The sequence below is a fragment of the Zingiber officinale genome, chromosome 1B (assembly GCF_018446385.1).
Source record: "Zingiber officinale cultivar Zhangliang chromosome 1B, Zo_v1.1, whole genome shotgun sequence".
In the NCBI taxonomy this organism is placed as follows: domain Eukaryota; kingdom Viridiplantae; phylum Streptophyta; class Magnoliopsida; order Zingiberales; family Zingiberaceae; genus Zingiber; species Zingiber officinale.
Window position 1 is genome coordinate 165025882 of NC_055986.1, and position 21703 is coordinate 165047584.

At 36.6% G+C, this 21703-nt stretch overlaps 1 protein-coding gene across 3 annotated transcripts; it reads right to left on the reverse strand.

Moving 5' to 3' along the window:
- Positions 1-12896: 12896 nt before the first annotated feature.
- Positions 12897-16572, reverse strand: LOC121988798 (NAC domain-containing protein 75-like). 3 transcript variants are annotated; one of them, XM_042542479.1, is made up of 7 exons: positions 16413-16569; positions 16189-16309; positions 15792-16088; positions 15505-15682; positions 14876-15432; positions 14700-14786; positions 12897-13422 (listed from the first exon to the last, which is right to left on the reverse strand). In XM_042542479.1, exons 3-7 carry the CDS (start codon positions 15945-15947, stop codon positions 13342-13344), a joined length of 1059 nt encoding a protein of 352 aa, XP_042398413.1. In that variant the 5' UTR covers positions 15948-16088; positions 16189-16309; positions 16413-16569; the 3' UTR covers positions 12897-13341. The 3 variants fall into 3 exon arrangements, with proteins under 3 accessions (XP_042398413.1, XP_042398397.1, XP_042398403.1); XM_042542463.1 differs by having other exon boundaries at positions 16156-16309; XM_042542469.1 differs by lacking the exon at positions 16189-16309 and having other exon boundaries at positions 16413-16572.
- Positions 16573-21703: the final 5131 nt, after the last annotated feature.

Below are 21703 nucleotides of genomic sequence, written 5' to 3' on the forward strand. Positions count from 1 at the left end.
TACATATTACATATGCCTAACTTTCCTTCTGAATTCCAGATCATTGAAGCTGCCAAAGAATTTCAGAAATGAAGTTGAATTCTTGATTCAATTTTATATTTTTTTACAGCTTCAGTTCCAAAATTTGGAATCCTAGATATTTCAAGCTTAAGTCATACAAGTTAGACTCACTATAAGGTATCAATTAGTACTAGGATAATAGGATTTGATTTCTATCTGCTGATGTCCAGAGCTAATATGTGGATTTTGCACCAAACAGAATTTTATTTATCAGGTTTTCCTTCAGCAGATATCTCTAAGGATGCAGCAATTCATATCCAGTAACTAGTAAATTCAGTTTACCGTATAGATGTACCTTAGTTTCAAAAATCAAATTCAATGAGATTCCAGAATTAGATTTCGGCTCAATCTCTCTTAACTTCTGCATTAGTGTTTTGAACTTTTTGGCATAAAATCTAGAAACAGCAAATGTCTTGGCACAAAATTGAAATTCCATTTCAGCATTCAAAATTTAGATTCAAGATTTCAGATATGCCATTCACATTCTGAATTTTATAATTTCAAAATCAATGAATCCCCACTTTTGAATTTTGATATTTATCCAACTCCAGTTTAAGAATTTGTTGGACCTTCAATTCCAATTCTACGACTCATTTCTGAATTGCATTCCAGGATTTAGTTTCAGTTCTGCATGACCATTTTTTTTCTTTCCTTGACCTTTTATCCATTCATTATATTTCTTATAATTTGTTGCAACTTAAGAGCTCACTCCTTAACAACAATAGAAAACATTAACATCAATTCAACTTTTAAACACCAAGGACTCAACTTAGCAACTTCTGATTTCTAGCACTTTAGTTACAGAATCTGAACTCAAAAGAACTTAATCTTGAATCATATAGGATAAGTTTAGGACATGACTTCATTTGGCACTCTAAGAAAAAGTAATCATTCTCCCAACTTATATTGTAGTCAAGATTCAAAAATTCTGCGCTTGAAGTTGTCACTAATCAGAAATTCCAGTAACTCTCAGCACACAACAACTCCTTTAAATTTTTATCTTCTTTTGTTTATGTAATGCAACTCTCTGCATTTAAGATTCTAGATAGCTAATGATTCCATTGTCTTTCTCATATACTTCATTGGAAGGAAGGTCATTACTAATGTGAAGCATTCACACTAACATTTCAAAGCTTTCTTATCAACAGAATCAGTAACAAAATCTGTTTGCAAAAATCAACTTCAAGTTCCAAAAAATATGGCTTTGTAGCAAATTCTCAAGTTCAGTGTATCAACTTTAAATGTGTCATTTCAGATCTCAACTTAAGGATTCGGCTTCAATTTTGAATTTGTAGCTTCTAATTTCTTATTCAACAGCAGATTTCAGTTTATTTGGACAGAGTTTCAGAAACCACTATTAGGATTCTGTTGTTTTTGTTTTCTCTTCCACAAAGCACTTTAAGATAATAGAACACCACATGACAATTTAAGGGTAAAAACTTCTCTTGAGGTTGCTTCTGATTAGAGTCTGCAATTGACTTAACACAAAGTAGTGTTAACTTGATACTCTGTTGCTGTTTAATGAACTCATTGAAATCAGGTTCTATATGAGATAATGGTTGTTGCTTGCACAAAGGTAGTTGCTATGTAAAAATAATGATTCTTACTATCAGTTACCATCAGAAACTTACTAGTTTCTCTAAAACCTACCCAGAAACAAGATCTTACAACATTCCATCTACTTTTAACAGAATTTCCAGCTCTCCTAAACAGCTTGAAAGATCCAGTCATGTTGCACTGGTATAGAACAACATTGAACTCAGATTCTGAAATTTCCACAATTTCTTCCTACAAGCTTTATTCTTGTAAATAGAAACTCAGATCTGCTGTGATAAAGTTGTGTCGATCCATAATATTGATTTAAAACTCAACCACTTGAAAAAGATTTCAAATTGGAAAACTAAACTGATGTAGCATTCAACAATGTCAACAAAGTTGGAAATAATTCCTTCTCCAAGTTCTTAAAGTCTGCTCAGAAATTTCAAACTCCAGAACTTTCACTCAAATGAGAAATTTCATGGACTTGGCACATAAGCATTCCCCCTACACTTATATTCCTTTGATATCCGAAAATTTTGTTGTACTTCAAAACAAGCCTGGCTGAAATTTCACTTGAATTACCATAACATTTATCTTTTCATAATGCACTCTTGAACTAATTCCATGATTTTTAATTTCCACTCAATTCGTAATAGGGAACCTCCTTGAATCTCAAGCATATGCAATTCATCCCCCTTACTTAAATCTTTGTTCATCTAGTCAATCCAACTCATCAACAATTCAACCAAAACTCTCAATAGAAGAATGTCAAGCAAAGATGATCAATTTTAATACTAGATGAGAATGTTTTAAGAAGAAAGAAATTGGAAATTATGAGGAAACAAGAATGAAACATATACTTCATCTCCATGCATACATATGTTATTGTGACTTTGAAAAGAAACAAAGCAAGTTCTAGAGTTCAATTGTTGTAAGTACATGCCACACATAAAGAAAATAGAGTATAGGCTTGAAGTAGTCCTCTCTAAGTGATTTTCGGAAATCTAACTTAATTAATCAAAGTAGAATCCATCACCACATTAACCAATATCATGCAAGTAAAGCATCCAATCATGTCATATGACCTAGAATTGATGGTCAAATTTAAAAACTTTTACTATCTTAAAAATATTACTAGAACAATTCCAAGGAGAATTTATTCAAAATGACATGCTATGTAGACTAAAAAAAATGCAAAGTATGGAAGCATAATACAAATGTAAAGTATGAAACTAAAGAAATGTGTTAAGCAATAAGAAAAACAAAGAACGAACTCCCCTTTATTCCTGGCGGTTGCAAACGATTTAGAAGTAACATCCACTCTAGTAAATGAGTACTCGTGGTAATCAAATCCTTTTTATTTATTATTTTTCCCTTGAAAATTTTTTCTGAAGGTCGGAGGCAGTTCAGTTTAATCATCCACTCCGGAAGCTTATATTCTCCTACAACATCAATAAAGGACAACACCTCCCACATGCATATGGGATAAGAAGAAGATAGGAGAATATTAATTTCTGTAGAAAATATATCAAGAAATGAATCACATCTAATAATTTCAATTAATGGTATCTCTATATAATTTTCTGTTAGATTACAAGAAATACTGACCTTGTCATGTTGAAAGGTACCTGTGGGTTCTAGAATGGCGATTACTACCTCCTCATCAACAAGTAACGGCTCAAACTCTGGTTCAAGTGATTCTTGGGATATTGCTTCCATTAAGCAATTTCCTACACTTAAGTCATCATTATCTAACTCAAACTCCAGTTCAGGTGATCCTTGAGGTATTGCTTCCAGTAAGCAATCCCCTACACTTAAATCATCTTCAAGTAAATTTTCAATTCCTGCATCATCAACGATATCTACAACAATAATATCAGAAGAATCAGAAATCTGTACAACTACATCATCATCACAAAAATTACTAGAAAAATCTTGTGAAGTAATGGAAGTAAGGTCAAGCTTGACAGAATCTCTACTTTCCATCTCTCCACTGGAGTTTTGTGTTTATAGCTGATTGATGGATTATGTAATTAAATCTAATTGACTCTGTATATTTTATATCCTTGAAAATTATTGTTCTTGATGCTCTCTCATTTGCTGCATAACTTCATTGACTTTCCATGTTGACTCTTCAATTTGGGGATTGTTCTGTTGAAAATTTTGTGGCCAAGTATCTGCTGAAATCTCCTGAAACCCATATGAATTTTGATAGGCTGGATATGGCTCAATAAATTATCCTTGTGCATTTTCATACCTGAAATGGAAATGATCCACCCAATAAGCATTATAAGTATTAGAAAATGACTCATACCTATTTTGTTGAACCATGGTTGGGTAAAATCGATGCTCAGGCGCGGCTGAAAATATTGACTCTCCATTCCACCTCTAAAATACTGAAAATATAAATCTATACTAAAGAAATATCCTATTCTTACACTACAAAACTAACAATCAAAATTAGAAGACTCAGGAGCATAAAGTTTCAAACACATAAATATATAAATATTAAATAACTTGACAATTCAAGAATAAGGCAACATGAAAATACTAAAAGATAAGCAATCAAATCAATAAAGATGCTGACAAAGAAAACCAACCCATACACAATCTAAAATAAACACACTACTAGTTATGTTCTCCGGCAACGACGCTAAAATTTTGATGTTACCCTTTTCACAAGTCACGTGGTACTTCAAAATTAATAAAGTTTGGAACCCAATGAAACTAAAGTTAAGAGTTGTAGAAGGAGTCTCAAGTCCTATTTTTTTCCAAGGATAACTAATAAGTGTGTGAGCGTTCTAGGTTCGATTCAAATTAAATTCTTACATCATCAAAGTTAATTTGGCACTTCCACTTGATTCACATTTTAAATTGAATTCATCCAATTCTCAAGAGTGCTCTAGTTCAATCAAGAATAGGATCAAAGAAAGGTTAATCTCATCTAAACATGTCCTTCTTATTTGAACTAAAGCCTAACACATTTCAAATTATAACAATTCAAATGTAAACATCAAGAGTTCTGTTTCCAGTAAAGGAATGGATAAAATACATCAAATCAATTCTAAAGGGAAATTTCATAATAAAGAAATCAGATTATAAAAAAATCTGAACAAGTTCATGGACAATTCAAAGATAAAGATAAACAAAACACATTCCACAACCAAACCTCAGATCAAACTTTTCCTCTCTGTCGTGAAGCAGAATCGCCTCTAGAAAACACCCTTCGAGCGATCAACGGAGAATCCACAAGCTTTCAGCTAGCATAAATGATGCTCTTAGCTTCTGGAGAACGCCCTTCGAGCTCGCAATCGCCTAGCAAACGCAACGCACAAAGGAACGAAGGAATTGAATCTGGTAAGTGCTTAACTCGATCGATTGATCAGACCAATTCGGGTGCAGCGGATGAAGTGGAAGTCGGAATGAAATCGGAAGCTTCTAGAGAATGCCCTTTGAGCTTCATTGGCTAATGGAAATCACAGATCGGGAAACACCCTTGAACTGGATTGCGATAACAAAACACAGATACAAAATCGCGACCAAGGAAGCTCCTGGAAACACCCTTCAAGCTCCGTTGATGCGCTCTGAACCTTGAACGCCGATCACTCGATATTCTCAGTTGACGAAGAAACTTGGCCTCAGATCTGGAATGTGGAAGGGAACTGCAAGGACGAAGGCTGAACAGTAAAGAAATGTCACGAGGAAGAAAAACGCCCTAGCTCCCCGGTTTCACTGTAGCTTCTCAGCTTTTAAATCTCTCCCAATCTGATCCAATGACCCAGAATGTTTCAGATCTCATCTAACGGTTGGATGAATTCAGATCTGGATCATAAGCTTCGGATCTTGATCGACGGCTGTGATCTACTTCCCCTTGGCTTGGATGGGACGGATCTTCAACGGATGACTTAGATCTCTCTTATTCTTGATGAACGGTCCAAATTACTCCAAGGCTTGATTGTCTTGATTGAACTCCGATTCGAGCACAAATTTGGTCTGATCTGATCGGATCCATGATCCTTTTGATGCCTACAAAATAATAATCAAATGTTAGCATCAAATACCATGATTATAAACTAATTTGTAGTTAAGTCCAAGAATAAATGCAATGCATGAAATGTGAGTTTAACCTATGAACAAGACATCAAATCATGCATATATGAACCAAAATATTGTAGCAAAATCACGGTTATCAGTCCCGTCTCACGGGTTTTGCCTCCGAAGTCCCTTCATGTAGTTCTAGGAATTTCTCCCAGAGCTCCTTACCTGACTCATAGGCTCTGATCCGGTTAACTGTTTGTGGCGGTAAAACGCTCAGCAGATGGAACTCTGTCTTGCCGTTTGTCATAAAGTCGGTTTGCTCATTTTTCGTCCACTAATATTCTTCTTTGTCCTTTGATGCTGCAAAACCATATTTCATATTAATTAATAATTCAAAATATGTTTTAAAAATACCTCCATCTTCTTTTTCTAGTTCGTGAACTCCTCCTCAAACTTCGGTGGATAAATACTCGGTCTGACCATCTCTTGTGCTTCGATCGGCGGTTAGTCCTCTTGAAGCGGTTGAGCTCTGATACCACCTGTTGGTTCCTTACAACATGTTAGGGGGGGGGGTGAATAGCCTGAAATCAAAAAAATGAACACCTTTCTCGACTTATACCTTTATCAACATAAAAACTTGTACAAAAAAGAAATAGCAAGCAAATTAACAAGATAAAGAGACACAGAGATTTTACTTGATTTACAATTAGAAGATTACTAATCTAAGACGTTGAAAGCCCGCTAAAGTCTCCTTCAGGTAAAGAAGTCTCTTATAGAAGTTAAAGCACTGAGTTACAAAGTTAAACTGAAGATAGAACATTTACAAGTGTTGTGTTTAGTTACTGGGATCAGAGTTGTATTTATAACCTTGATCGGGGCACTTGGAAGGATTCTAGGCGCTTGGATGGGTTCCAAGCACCTAGACATGGATAGAACTCTATCCACGTCACACTGGATCGCAACATATGGCGTCTAGATAAACTTTCTAATCCGAGCGTCTAGACCCGCTCCGAGCACCCAGACCTTGTTAAATTTAATCCGCAGTCGAGGGCGCCCTCGACACCCGAAGTGGTCCAGGCGCCTGGACCAACTTTGGGTGCCCGGACTTCGGGCGCCTGGAATCACTCCAGGCGTCCGGACCATAGTCAACAGCAAGTTGACTTTGTTGGTGCAGCGGAGACCGGCAAGAGGGGTGAATTGCTGAAAACAAAAACAAACTATACCCTCCTCGAATTTCAACTCAGAATTTAAATCAGCAATAAAAAATAACAGCAACTAAATTAATGAAATAGAAAAAGAAATAGGAACAGAAAAGACTCAGGGATTTAACCTGGTTACAATCAAGGAAGTTGTTAATCCAGGACAGTAGAAAAGAGCGCAGTAAAAAATCTCCTTCTCTGAAGGCGGAGAAGCCTTTTACACTTTTGAAGCTCACTAGTTGCTTAGGAATTGCTTACAGATTGATTGCTTGAGTTGTTATTGAATTCCTAACTCCAGGGGCCTTTTTATAGCTCCTGGAAATTCTATCCCGAGGGTCCAAGGCGCCTCCAACAAGGTTTAAGGCGCCTCCAGCTCGGTCAGCGGATAAAACTTTATCCGCAGCGCAAACGGTCAAAACAGACCTGTTGAAGGTGCCTTCAACAGGGTTGAAGGAGCCTTCATGATGGAGGCGCCTCCAAGCTGGCAGCTCTATTTTTCAGCTTGGTTTCTTCAGCTTCCAATGCTCCGTTCTTTTGGGTGATTGCGGCCAACCGGAATAGGGCTCACCCGAACCCAATTCCCGGCCTTCTCCTCGAGCAGCCTTCCGTCCCGGCTTAACGTCCCTCGAACGCCGCGCACGCTCTTCACGCACACCGGAGTACTCTTCTGCAGCTCTCTCGTCCTTCGGACTAACCGAGCCCGTCGGCTCCATTCATGTGTCGTCCTTCTCGCTAGCTGCGTCTTCCGCTCGACTTCCTGTGTTCCTAAGCTCCTGCACACTCAGACACAGGGATCAAACACAGTAGGACCTAACCAACTTGGTTGATCACATCAAAACTACCATGGGGTCCAACAATCTCCCACTTTTTGATGTGCATCAACCCAAGTTCAAGTAAGGGTTAAAATAGACATAAAAAGTAATTTTAAAGAAAAATTACTAAACTAACAAGTTAAACATAATTTTTGCAATTAGTAAAATTGCAACACTTTATAAAAATAAAGGAAATTTTAAATTTTTCTAACTCCCCCTAAACATTTATAAAAATAATAAAAAAATTTTAAATTTATCTAACTCCCCCTAAACTTGTACTTTTCTCTCCCCCTTTGATCACAACAAAAATGGGGTCTTAAGAATTTTCAAGTAAGATTGAAGTTTTTGAAAATTTTCTAAGTGGTTTTTGAAAATTTTCTAAGTTAAAAATGATTTTTTTTTTAAAAATACTAAGTTAAAATAAATTTTCCAAAAAAAAATTCTAAGGAATTTTTGTTTAATTTAAAAAATATTTGATAAACTTTCAAAGCATTTTTTTAATTCTTGTTTAATACTTTTTCAGAAAGTTAATTAAACATTTTCTTTCAATATTTTAGCTTCCAGGTCGTGACGAGGCACTAGGCCTTCTTGGTTATTGGAGCAACAACCACTTCCTTAGACAAAGCTTCCATAGAGAATTTCAATATTTAATTTTCTCACTTTAAGCTTTTAATTTTTGAAAAATTAATTAAGCACAGATTTTGGAACCCAATAGAGGTTCCTTCCTACAGGATTATTCAAAAATCTAGGGGGTACATAGTTTCTTGGTATTTTTCTAAGTTGACCTTGATACTTCCTTATATACCAATTTAATTTACCATAAATTCTAATTTTTGACTTTGGAAATTTCTTTAAGCATGCATCGTTTTTCAATTTTTTAATTTCTAATTTTAAATTTTCATTTTCTGATTTTATATGATCATTCATTTCTAACGGGCATGCTCTTGCTAGGTTCAACTTTAGTTCAGCATTCTCTTTTTCTAATTGATCTAACTCTTTAGAAAGAGACTTGATAAATTTGAAAGATTGAGTTGGGGTTAGATTGCGTACCTTACTTACCTGGTCTGGTGATGCTCCCCCTTCACTGCTGCTTTCTTCTTCTGATGTTCCTCCCCCTTCATCGATGCTCATCTCTGAGCCTGAGTCTTCTTCCGGTTGATGGTTCGCCAATAACGCTAACCCTGAGAATTCTTCGATGTCTGACTCAGAGGTTGACGAATCTGACCAAGTAGCCTTCAGATTCTTGTGCTTGGAGGGTTCTGGTTTCTTGTATTTTGGCTTTGCCCTTTCTTTCTCCTTTCTCTTTAGCTTTGGGCAGTCATCTTTGATGTGTCCCTCTTCGTTGCAGTTGTAGCAGCGAACCGTCCACTTCTTTCGATGATGCCTCTGCGATTTAAATTTATTAGTACTAAAAAACTTATTGAAGCGTCTTACCAGTAGTGCCGCTTCGGATTCATCGACTTGTCTTCTCTGCTCCGTTGGGTTCTGAAACTCGAGATTCGTGAAGTTCAAAAGTTAAAAATAATTGTTCTAACGTACTTACCTTGAGGTCCTTAGAGATGTAGTATGCATCTACTAAGGAGGCCCACTCTGGAGTTCTCGGGAAGGCATTGAGCGCGTATCAAATAGAATCCCGGTTGGTTACCTCTTCTCCAATGTTCGTTAGTTGCGTTATCAGCTCCTTGATTCTCGCCTGGAATTGCGCTACCTTCTCGCCTTGGTTCATCCGGAGGTTCGTTAACTGGTTCCGGAGAATGTCACGCTTCGCTAGCTTCGCTTCGGAAGTACCTTCGTGAAGCTCCAGGAATTTCTCCCAGAGATCTTTCGCTGAGTCATAGCTTCCGATCCGATTTACCTCCTGCGGCGGCAGCACACTAAGCAGGTGGAACTCTGCCTTTCCGTTGGCGACTAAATCGGCTTGCTCCTTCTTGCTCCATGTGTTTTCTTCTTTGTCTTTCGGCGCTACAAAACCATATTTCATTGTAATAAGAATATCAAAATTCGTTTTAAAAAATACCTCCATTTTGCGCTTCCAAGTGGCGAAGTCTCCGTCGAACTTCGGGGGATGGATGTTCGCTCCGGCCATCGTTTTGATCGTAGTGCTTCAGTTGGCGGTTAGTCCTTCTGAGGCGATCAGGCTCTGATACCACTTGTTGGTGCAGCAGAGACCGACAAGAGGGGGGTGAATTGCTGAAAATAAAAACAAACTATACCCTCCTCGAATTTCAACTCAGAATTTAAATCAGCAATAAAAAATAACAGCAACTAAATTAATGAAACAGAAAAAGAAATAGGAACAGAAAAGACTCAGGGATTTAACCTGGTTACAACCAAGGAGGTTGTTAATCCAGGACAGTAGAAAAGAGCGCAGTAAAAAATCTCCTTCTCTGAAGGCGGAGAAGCCTTTTACACTTTTGAAGCTCACTAGTTGCTTAGGAATTGCTTACAGATTGATTGCTTGAGTTGTTGTTTAATTCCTAGCTCCAGGGGTCTTTTTATAGCTCCTGGAAATTCTATCCCGAGGGTCCAAGGCGCCTCCAGCTCGGTCAACGGATAAAACTTTATCCGCAGCGCAAACGGTCAAAACAGACCTGTTGAAGGCGCCTTCAACAGGGTTGAAGGCGCCTTCATGATGGAGGAGCCTCCAAGCTGGCAGCTTCATTTTTCAGCTTGGTTTCTTCAGCTTCCGATGCTCCGTTCTTTTGGGTGATTGCAGCCAACCGAAATAGGGCTCACCCGAACCTAATTCCTGGCCTTCTCCTCGAGCAGCCTTCCGTCCCGGCTTAACGTCCCTCGAACGTCGCGCACGCTCTTCACGCCCACCGGAGTACTCTTCCGCAGCTCTCTCGTCTTTCGGACGCACCGAGCCCGTCGGCTCCATTCTCGTGTCGTCCTTCTCGCTAGCTGTGTCTTCCGCTCGACTTCCTGTGTTCCTAAGCTCCTGCACACTCAGACACAGGGATCAAACACAGCAGGACCTAACCAACTTGGTTGATCACATCAAAACTACCATGGGGTCCAACAGACTTTTCGTCCAGCTTCCGCTCCGGCTCCGCTTGCTTGGGTGATTTGACCATCTAGAAAAGGGTTTATTCAAACTCATTTTTTGGCCTTCTCGAGTAACCTTCCACTCTGATTTCTCATCCCTCGGAAACACCGCGCGCCTCCTTCTCGTCCGCCAACGTACTATTCCCCAGCGTCTCGTCCCTCGGACGCACCGAGCCCGTCGACTCTCTCCCATACAATCTTTCTCGCTAGTTGCATCTTTCACTTAACCTTCCGTGCTCCCAAGTTCCTGCACACTCAGACACGGACACAGGGTATCAAAACATGATATGACCTAACTAGACTTGGTTGATACATCAAAACTACCATGGGGCACTTACAAAATTATCCTCAAAATCAAATAGATTTCAAAAAATTCAGAGGTCGTTCAACGGTCAGAAACTATATCAATCGACTAATGGGTAAAATCAATCGACTAATACATAGAAATCAACCCCCACCTAAAGGCTTTAAACGAGAGGTTTCGAGAAGTTTTTCACTGTCAGTTCTTGTGGGGGGTTTTGGAAGATAGTGCTGTTGCATTTCTAAACCAACAAGAGACATTTCTAAGCTACAAGAGATCAATCAAGCAAGCTTTTGATTGTAAAGTCATTTTCGATTGTATTTATCTTTGCTTTCTTGTTTCTTGTTGTGTTCTTGTTAGATCAAATTTGTACGAGGTTTCTCTGTATTTGGAAAGTTTCTAAGAAAGAGATTGTTTTTAGTCGATGTGATCGCTAAGAGTGGACATTTAGATTAGTCATTTCAAGGAGATGAATATCAAATAAATTTCGATGTTGTGCATGCGGAGTTGAGATTAAAGTAAAGTTTTCATTGGGCATTCAACAATAAACACAAAACATCGAAGAGAAGTAATCAAAGTTATTCACCATCCTCTAACTCGCACGGATCCCAACATAGTTTTCATCGGTTTAGTTAGCCGATTATTTTTAATTTTTTAATAACAAATAGAAGATATTTTTTATTTATTTATCTTTAAATTCAAAACATAATTTAGGATTCAAAACTTACTCAATTTGTAAAATTTTTAAAATATATATAAGAAAATTAAATAAATATAGAAACCATTTTTTTTCTATAAATATAATTTAATTCTTATTTTATTTTAATTTAAACATTTAATTAATTATCTTAAAATCCCTAATAGCAAACTCATTCCTCCCGTTATTACTTTCGTTTCTATTATTATTTTAAATTGTTTAAATGTTTTTAGTTCGTGGGTCCCACAATTCATGATAAGATTCTGTCCTCCCTGACTCACGGGCCGAGTCGATTTGGGCTAGTCCGACTAGTAAACCAGACCGGGCTATTAACCCCTGTTCAATCCAACTAAACACAGTGCAAATCAAATCGGATTACAGTCGCAGTCCGTCGGTATGCCAAGGAGCTTCTGGAAGGAATGCCTACTGGATCGGAAGAGGACAAAGTCATTATTTTAGAAGAGAGTTTTGATATGAATTTTCAGAGTAAGAATAATACTAACAATATCCCTCGCATACTTATTTTTACAAACACTAAATTATGATTATTATTATTTATTTATTTTTCCTAACCCTTTTCAACGATAACAGGGAATAATTAAAGGTCTAAGAATCATTCTAAAAGCAGATTATATATATATATGTATATTTATAAGAGAACTCCAAAATAAAGGCACTGCATGTTCTATTATTCTCCTTCTCCACCTCACAATTCCTCCGGCAACTTCTTTACGGGACCAGAACCCTCACATCACCAAATGGCCTAACTCCACCTTTTGAACAGCATCTCCCGCGAGACAAAGACATGAAGAAGACATGCCCTTCATTTTCTGCTAAGAATATATCCTCATTCTCACTCATCATCATCTACACCAGTTCTTTGTTTTTTTTTTAATTAATTATCTCTTCACTTAATTCATTTCCCCAAAGATTTTGGAACTGCATCGATCGATCCATGTCACAGTGTACAAGTATTCCAAACTTGCTTCAATGGCACTAACTCTAAGCAAAAAACAATCCTTTTAAGAACTCTGCAGGCTTTATTCCTTCTGCTGTGAAGCTACAGAGAAGGTTCCATCAGGCAACTTCCCATTCATGTCAAAAGCAAATAAAAGGTCGCAAAAGAACTTACTAATCTCCCACATACTTCTTTATTAAAGATGTTCAAACTAAAGCTAATTTCAAAATACCAGAGACGACGATTAATTCCAACAATAAAAAGGAGTAAAAGTTGTAAGAACATGCATGTGGTCATGTTTATTATGTAATATGCCAATATATATAAGAAGAACTAACTAAGCACAAAAAATTTAAGCTGCCACTGGAGATGATGGTGATGTTGCAATGATGAGTTAGCGTTGGTTTTGATGTCAGCAAACAGCAGCACCTTCCTTTTCCTTGCCCTTCCTTCTGCCTCTTTTTTTGCTTTATATCTTCTCTTTGCCTTTCTTTTCCAATTAGGACTACACTTTGTTTCCCCCCAATTCGGTTCGCTGTGCAGACAGTACTGATTATAATTAGTTTCCCTTCTTCTTTAATTTGACATGGAATAACTTGGGCAGAATCGTGTTTATTTTGCTGACGATGATGGTAATGATGGTGTTTCTATGATCTTTGTTTCTTGGAATTTTATCTTGTTCTTCGCTATTACCCATGAGGATCTCGGTTCTCAGGCGACCAGTATTGGAACTGCCATTCTGGCTCTTGAGCTTGTGGGACTAGTGTTTCCTGCCAAGTTATGTAAAGCATGAAAAGGGTATATGAACCTCATCTACTTTCGAGATAGGAATCGAGTTAATGGGAGAAAGATAAAGAAATTACTGTGTTTTAAATTCAGGAAAGACACACATGACATGCAAAGAAAAAGAAAATCAAATTGAGGTTCCAATTGACTAAAGAAATATATAAACAGAGTAGAAAAAGAGCATGGATTGTATCACATTCTGTCATTCTTATTTAGTTCATGCCATTTTGTCAATCTGTGGTTATGAAACATTCCACTTTCCAATCACATTGTCATTTTAATTTATTAATCCATACTTATTAGGTTTGATTGTTAAGGCTGCTCAACTATATTTGATTATTTATATTGTATCTATCACTTTGTCTGTTTCTGATTTCATATGCGGTTCTCCAGTTAAAATTTAAAACAAGAACGTCCATTAATGCCGAATAAGCCTAAATGTAATCCTTATGAACTCAAGGTAACACTTGTTAGTTTATCCAATCAATGATGAACAGTTTATATATTATAGGTTGCTTTTAATTAGGACCAGCAAGTAAATTCTAACCAATATCTTCCTAACACTCTCTTAATTAATTAATCAATTTCCATGCACGTACTTCATTATGCATCTTTTCTAGTTGTGATATCTTGTTCTAGTTTGGTCCAACTAATTATGCTTTAGAACTGAATATAGGGTTTCTCCTAAACCCTAAAACCTTCAAAAATAAAAAAAATATTATCTTTTTGTTTTAGTCCAATTAGGTGATCCACTGATCTCATGATCTCATTCCCAAGACATTTCTAAGAACTAGGTCATCATCAATGTCAAAAAATGCTTGCGTGAAGACTTTCAAGTGACTTCGAAAATTCTCATCTGCATGTCTGCCTAAGATTAATTATGTAAACATAAGAAAAATTGACATATATATATTTGGATTTAATATATATTTTATATTAATTCCTTTTCTATCAAATATAATTAAAACTAAGACAAGAATAAAAAAAGAGAAAAGAAGAAGAGAGGTGGTCAATGGTATAATATTGATATCATTTGAAGGAGTTTGGAATAAAATAAAAGCCACAAAGAAACTCTTGGAGTTGCTATATATTATGGTTGATGATCTAGATATATAAACACTATTGGAAATAATGTAATCTATGTATTGATATGATTGAGCATTTTGATTACTGTCTTTCATCAGAAGAAATTGGCTTAAGCTAAAATACATATGATTTAAATGATCAATGAATGCATAAAATATTTGATTAGGGTTCTTACACTTATTCCTTTGGTAGCTGTTGGAGTGCAACCCATTATCATCTCTTCCAAACCTGAAGTGGATGGATGCAGTAGCTTCTGCTGTTCCTGTTGCCGCCGTCATCGTTTGCGCGCCATTAAAAAAAAAGAATGAATTCATAGCTAAATTTAATTTGCTCAATACAGAGCATACGTACATTGACCTGAGTTCGCAGAAGCATTCCGGAGACCTGAAATGGGTCGTCGAGCATGAGGGCCGGCCTCTGCTGAATTATGGCCGGGGAAGAAGACACAAAGGCAGAGATAGGGTTTGTTGGGGTATTGATGTGCAAGGCCATGCCCGGACCTTGATGCTGCTGCTGCTGCTGTTGCTGCTGTCGTTGAGCCTCGAGAATCATGTGGTGGTGATGCGGCACGCACTGCCGAGGCTGCGTCTGGTAGAATATCTTGCACACCACCAGCTCCCCTTCCTTCTCCTCCTCCAGCTCCCCGAGGTGGTACTGGTGCATCACCCAGTTGGTCTTCTCCGGCTTCCGGTTCTTACCGAAGTTGGTGTACAGCACCAGTATCTTCTTGCACCCCCTGTGGCTCCCGTTCACCACCACCGGCCTCGTCTTCCCGGTCTTGTGCCACCTCGTCTCCCCCCTCTCGCACTCCCCCTGGATGATGATCTTCCTCCTCTTCCTCGTCCCCGTGGTGTAAGCCTTCGACGGCCGGTGGAAGAAGTGCTTGCTCAGCCCATCCTTCGTCACACCTGATGGATGCATATACTCATAATTGGCAACTCAGAGTTCTATGAATCGATCGCAAATTATATAATATGAACCTGGAAGCTTCTCCGGATGGGTGTAGCAGATGCCGTCTTCGCCGTCGATGGTCGGAATGAACTCGTCGATCAGGGGGTGCGACGTCGTCCCTTCAGCTCTCACTTTGGCCTCCAGGTGCTCGATCAGCTCCTGGTCGGTGGGATCAAACTTCACGCCGGCCGGCAGTCCGACCCAGTCCTAATTAATTAATATAATCATGCATACACACCGATCAGACTGAGTGAAGATCGATCGAATAAGTAAATTAAAACGAGTTAATTCAATTCTAGCTTAGTTAATTAATTACCGGCTTGAAATCTAGTTTGTAGCCACAGCTCGGGCAGTGCCGGCCGGCGGCGGCGGAGATCTGGTGCTCTTCCAGCTTCGAATTCGCGTCGATGAGATTAATGGAGCTGCTACTGCTTCTGGAACCTATTATTTGACTCATCATCGTCATCTCCATGCCTGCTGCAGCTTCATGGCCACCGAGTCCAGGGATCGATCGATCTCCTCTTTAGAAATTAATGAGATCGATCAGTTAGCTAGCTGCAGGTAGCTCTAGCTAGCTTGCTAGCTAGCTACTTTAACTGAAGGCCGGCCATGTCTAGCAAAAGGAAAAGGTTGTGAAAAACAAACAACATGGACAAACAAAAACACCTTTAATGACTTACATGTAGGCCGGGTAAATATATATATATCTATACATCAAGTTTGCTTCTAGGCGTTAAAGAGGGCAGGCAGCGTGTCTCTAGTAAAGCAAAAGCAGGAACTGAACGGCTACCATATCCATGTATTCCAAAAGAACCTCCGGACAGTGGAGTGGAACTAATCGATCAGAGACTCGACTTAATTTCCCATCGAATGATTCCGTAAATTATAAATTAATTAGGCAGACATATTGGAGAAAGAAAGAGAGGAGAGGGCTCACATGGTGGGCAGCGAGATGGGGTGACATGATGATGATCGTTTAGGGCATGAGGAAGGATGAGTGCAGAGAAAAAGAGGTCCGGCTGAGGGATGCACAGCAGGCAGCAGGCACAGGCAGCAGCAGGAGGTTGCTTCGTTCTCAAGTCACGTATGAGCGAGCAGTAGGAGAGAGGGTGGATGGGGCCCGAATTCAATATGATATACATCACATGCAAGCTTCAATCACAAGCAGCTCCCTATCAGTTCCAATATTTATGAAAAATACTGTTATTTAAAAGGAAAAAACAATTAACATTTTATGTGCATAGCTTTTGTTAGGGTTTCTAATGATTCATATTTCTATCTATACTCTGTTGATTCAATAAAAATTTCTTGTCCTCCTAAAAAAATCTTAAATGATATTTTTAAAAAGTATGACCTCAAGAAAATCGTTCACTTGCAAGTTAAATATATTCATTTTCTACTATCACATGTGTGCTCTTATAAGATTATCATGGTGTTTTTTCTTTGAAAATAAATGACCTTTCGTGGGTCCTAATGAAAGTATATATCACATCAGCGTAATTCATGATTTTGATTTAGAACAACATCAAATCATTAATGCGTTGAGACTTGTATTTCACAAGTTTGACCATTAAATCATATTAAATTATTATTATTTTTTTATCATGTGCCATATTTAAAGCTCCGCCCGTTTATTTTCTTCCCTTTAATTAAATTGGATTGTTTTTTATTCATGTTTGTGCCGTAGGTAAGTTTCTGGAAGAAACCAATATGTATTTAACTTTTAAAATAATTAAATCATGTACTGTTATAGTCAACTTATATATATTTTTTAATAAATAGATTTTTTTAAAGACATTCCTATTTATAAATTATTTTTTTCAATATATTATGTTAAATTGTTGTTTAAGGATATAGATATAATTGGAAGAACTAGAACATGATTTCATATTATTCTGAAATAAGTCTTATGTGTTTATCTATTTCTTTTAATTATATTTATACTTTCAAATATTAATTTGATAAAATATATCTTAAGAGAAATAATTTTTTAAAAATGAATAAATCAGAAAAAATGTATTTGTTTTTTAGAAAATTATATCAGTCTATATTGTAGCAAGAAACTTAAGGTGTGCTTGATTGTGCATTTTCTATTTTCATTTTATGAAAAATGTGTGCTTTTAAAAAATGCTATTTGGTTTATTTTTCTATATCTATTTTCTAAAAAAATAGATAGAATTTTTTTAAAAAATAAAGAATATCTAAAAAATTATTTTTAATTTTTTAAAAATATATATTTTCTAGAAAATAAAAATAAAAAATATGTAAACCTAACGCACCTTGATTGGGCAAAACACTGTTTTTATTTTGGAATTAATGGACGGATTGTGTGCGGTCCGATCCAATGGTAACTGAAGAAGGGAACTTTGCATCACTTTCCGAAGCCCGGCCCAACTTTGTGTTCTTTCACCATGGTCGCGAGGAACCCTCTGACGCCCGCCGCCGGGCTCCTCCTCACCCAGCGCTCCACCGCCGCCTGCTCCGCTGGTCTACTCAAATCCGGAAAAGCCATGGATCACGTCAAGCCACCAGAAATTCACATCCTCTTCTTCCGGAGCCCTGGGTTTGATTTTTTTCCCCCCAGTTTAAGTGCTTCTAGCTTCATATATTCTGTGCAACGAAGATTGTTTGATCCGAGGCAAACAATTCTCATTTCATCAGAAAAAATTTTCCATATTGACCAAAATTGTCCCCGATTTTTTTTTTCTCTTGCTTGCTCGCGTTATTTAAATTGAGGATAAATGCATTGGTTTTGGAAGCAAATGCTTGAAATTGTGAAGTTCAGTGCCTTTCGATCTTTTGGAATATGGAATTCCCATCATGTAATGGTTATCTGCCAAAAAGGAATACATCTGTAACTGTAGAATTCAAATTCCAATTCGTGATTCCTTTTATTTCAGGCATGCTCTTAAAAAATTGAATAGGTTCTTGCTTCCATCAAATTTTTTGCACTGCTAATTTCTGTACTAGCTTAAAACATAGTTTTTTTTCCTCTTAATTGCAGGTTGTTGCGTTTGTCACTTTCTTCAATCAACAATAGCAACATTGAGGGCCTTAGAGGTGAACTACTACGTTTCTTCATCATTTATTTTCAACTACTAGGGCCTTAATTTTTTTGTCACTTTCTTCATCATTTATTTTGACTGTATGTGTTACAAATACCTAACACCAATTACCTTTAGTATTTCCTTGCATTTTTGAACTACTAGGTTTCTTTACACACTGTCAAATGTATTTAAGACTACGGTTAATATACATTTAAATTTGTATTCTATAATTCAATCATTTATAAGATTTATGCAGTCCTTGGTCCACTCTTGGAGAGTCTCTAAATTTAAAAGAATGTGATATACAACAATTGCCTTCCATAGAGGTTAATGGTGGGATACAATCAATATAGTCAAAGCTAATAGTTGAGTCTTTGGAACTACTGGTGATATTATTGTTGATTTACCTGGTGTCAATTGCAATTACAATAATGGTGATTATAATAGTTGTTACCGCGGCTAGTGGTTGTAACTAAACTAATTGTTGAGACTAGAGATGGTGAATTTAAGAATATAAATATAGAAATGGGTTTCTAATAGCTCTTGCTTTTGAAAAAAGTGGTTAGCCAATCAATCTTGACAAAGTATAAGGGTAGGAGGTTCCTATTCAAATCCCGCCCGTGGTAATGATATTATCTCATGAATCCATATGTTAGGTTTGAACTAGTTAAGTTGGGAATATTCAACCACACATGAAGGGAGGATATCAAGAATGTAAAATATATAATTGCGTCCCTTTCCCAACAATTTGAGTTTTAGTATAAGTGGTTAGCTCAATGACAGTGAAATCAACATTTTACCTATCGATAATATTATATAATGGTAATAATGATGGTGGAGTTAATGGGTAATAGTGACAACTGAAATGGCAGTGATAGTTGCTAGTTAGATGATGAGATGAGTGTGTGTGACTGTGTGTGATGCTTAAATGTTTCCTATGCTCCAAGGACTTCCTATTACTGCATATTTTTTTTTTAACTAAGACTCAGTCCTTTGGGCCTACTAATCCTGAGAATGACCAATTCAGTTTCACGGATATTTTTCATTAGACATCAAAGTAAATCTGAAAGTGTTTGTAACGGATGACCTAGCAGTCCAACATTCTAAATTTGTCATTCCACTGGAGAAAAATATCTCGAAGTACGTCGTAGTTAAGAATCGAATTGTTGGTACTTAGGAGACTGCATGACTCAAAAATCTTATTATTGTATGTTTGGAGCAAAAGGTGATATCACTCACCTCAAGCGATATAGTATCGCCGGCTCTACAAGAAGATAGAGACAAATTTACCCTTGCGCAATGAACCTTTGCTCAAGGAAGATATTGTCATTTTGATTAGGATTTTTTTTTTTAATAGAGTGATTTGTTTTTTTTTGTTGTTGAAACAATGAACCTACAAATTTGTAAAATAGAATATTATATTTTGTTAATCATGGAGTGATTGTTATAAAGTCATCAAATGTTTTTACAAACGCACTTTAATAGTTGTGCACTTATAAAAAAATATTAAATGAGATTACAAGTCCAATCCTTCGGACTCAAAAAGAAAAACTCATATATATGCCATTTCCACTAATAAAATATGATTATATTAAACTTTTAATATTCATTTTTATGTTTTTCCACTTGAGCAATGTATGCATTGGGATACCTTTGCAAGTGTTTTTAACAAAAATACTTTAGTAATCATCCGTCTTAAAGCATCAACTGTTTTTTACAAGTTCTTTGGTCTTCAATCGTAGGGGAAAATAGGATAAAATCTACCATTTGGCCATCTCATGAAAGGACAAGATTTCAGAAATACATTAGTAATAATCCATTTTAAAGCATCGATTGTTTTTACAACTCCTTTGCTCTTCGATCATAGATAATGACATAGCCAAGATCTTCAACTATCATGGGCTAAATTACAAAAATAATAATACATACATGTATAATGAACATTTAACATACATCTAATATACATAGTTCAAATTTCATACAAATTATTTTAATATCTATTTAAGTTGTGCTCGATGAGATTTTAGAGTATAAGACAATTGTCGTTCTATGTAGAGAATCCTGCAATCAGACAGTAAATCATCATCGATGTGTCATTTTGAGAAATTTCATGACTGCAAAAGCTCTCTTTGTCATTGCAGTTGATATAGGAAGAGTCAATACAAGATGAATCAATCTTTAAATCATAACATAACTCTCAGCTTTTTTGGTCACAACCATTTCTCTATATAATATAGAAACAGTAGAAATTTGTTGAAACTTTGGATCACAAACTATGTCAAATTGATAGTGTTCCAATTCAGCTTTCAAAGTATGAATTTCTTATTGAGTGAAATCTACAAGGTAAAATTTTGATGCAAGCTCACAAATGTCACTCACATTAAATTTTTTAAATGAATTAGTAGGATCCAAAGTTGAACAAAGAGCAGTTCCATTATTGCCTTGCTGAATCTACAATTTAGTTCAATCACTTGAAAATCTATTGCAGCATTAAAAATATTATTGTGATAATGATGCTCAATTGTGACATGATCTCGTTGTTGACAATAACGACTAACTTTATAACGACTCATATTAGACATCTCAATATTATGTCGTTCACAAAAAGCCTGTACTTTCTTTAAAAAAAAATCATCCCAACCATCTTCTCTAAATTTTAGAAGGATGACTTGTGATTGACACCAATTTTAAAGCATTTAGAATGTCTTGTAATTTATTTTGTAGATCTTGACAATGAGTGTAGGTGGTTTTTAAGATTTTTTCCATAAAAACAATACAAATACAAATTCAAAACTCATAATTATGTTGCATAAACCACTAGCTTCCCCATGTATTGCACCATTTGGCCCATTTTCACTGAGATTTCCAAGGATCTTGTAAGTTGCTATATACATGTCTATCAAGTTCCCAACATGATCATAATGAGAGCTCAAACAAGTAGCAAAGGTCTATACAATGTACCAATTTGATTGGCCCCTTACCATACTCACGCTTACCAATAGCCAACATATATGCAATCTTTTCTTGTTAAGCAGATTGTTAATCACTAAGACGTTTAGGAGACAAGATGACGAAGTTTACAATGGAAGTTAAATAAGAAAAGAATTGTTACATAGAAGGCACATCCTGAGCAACTGCAATCAATGTTAATGGTAAACGATGAGCAAAACAATCTACATAA

What these genes read in the sequence shown, in the direction of transcription:
- LOC121988798 (XM_042542469.1), bottom strand. Translation starts at nt 15,947, where the DNA reads ATGGAGATGACGATGATGAGTCAAATAATAGGTTCCAGAAGCAGTAGC. An exon ending in ACAAACTAGATTTCAAGCCG is followed by an intron (nt 15,683 to 15,791) that starts GTAATTAATTAA and finishes TTAATTAATTAG; the next exon opens with GACTGGGTCGGACTGCCGGC. An exon ending in CAGCTACCAAAGGAATAAGT is followed by an intron (nt 13,423 to 14,699) that starts GTAAGAACCCTA and finishes ATAACTTGGCAG; the next exon opens with GAAACACTAGTCCCACAAGC.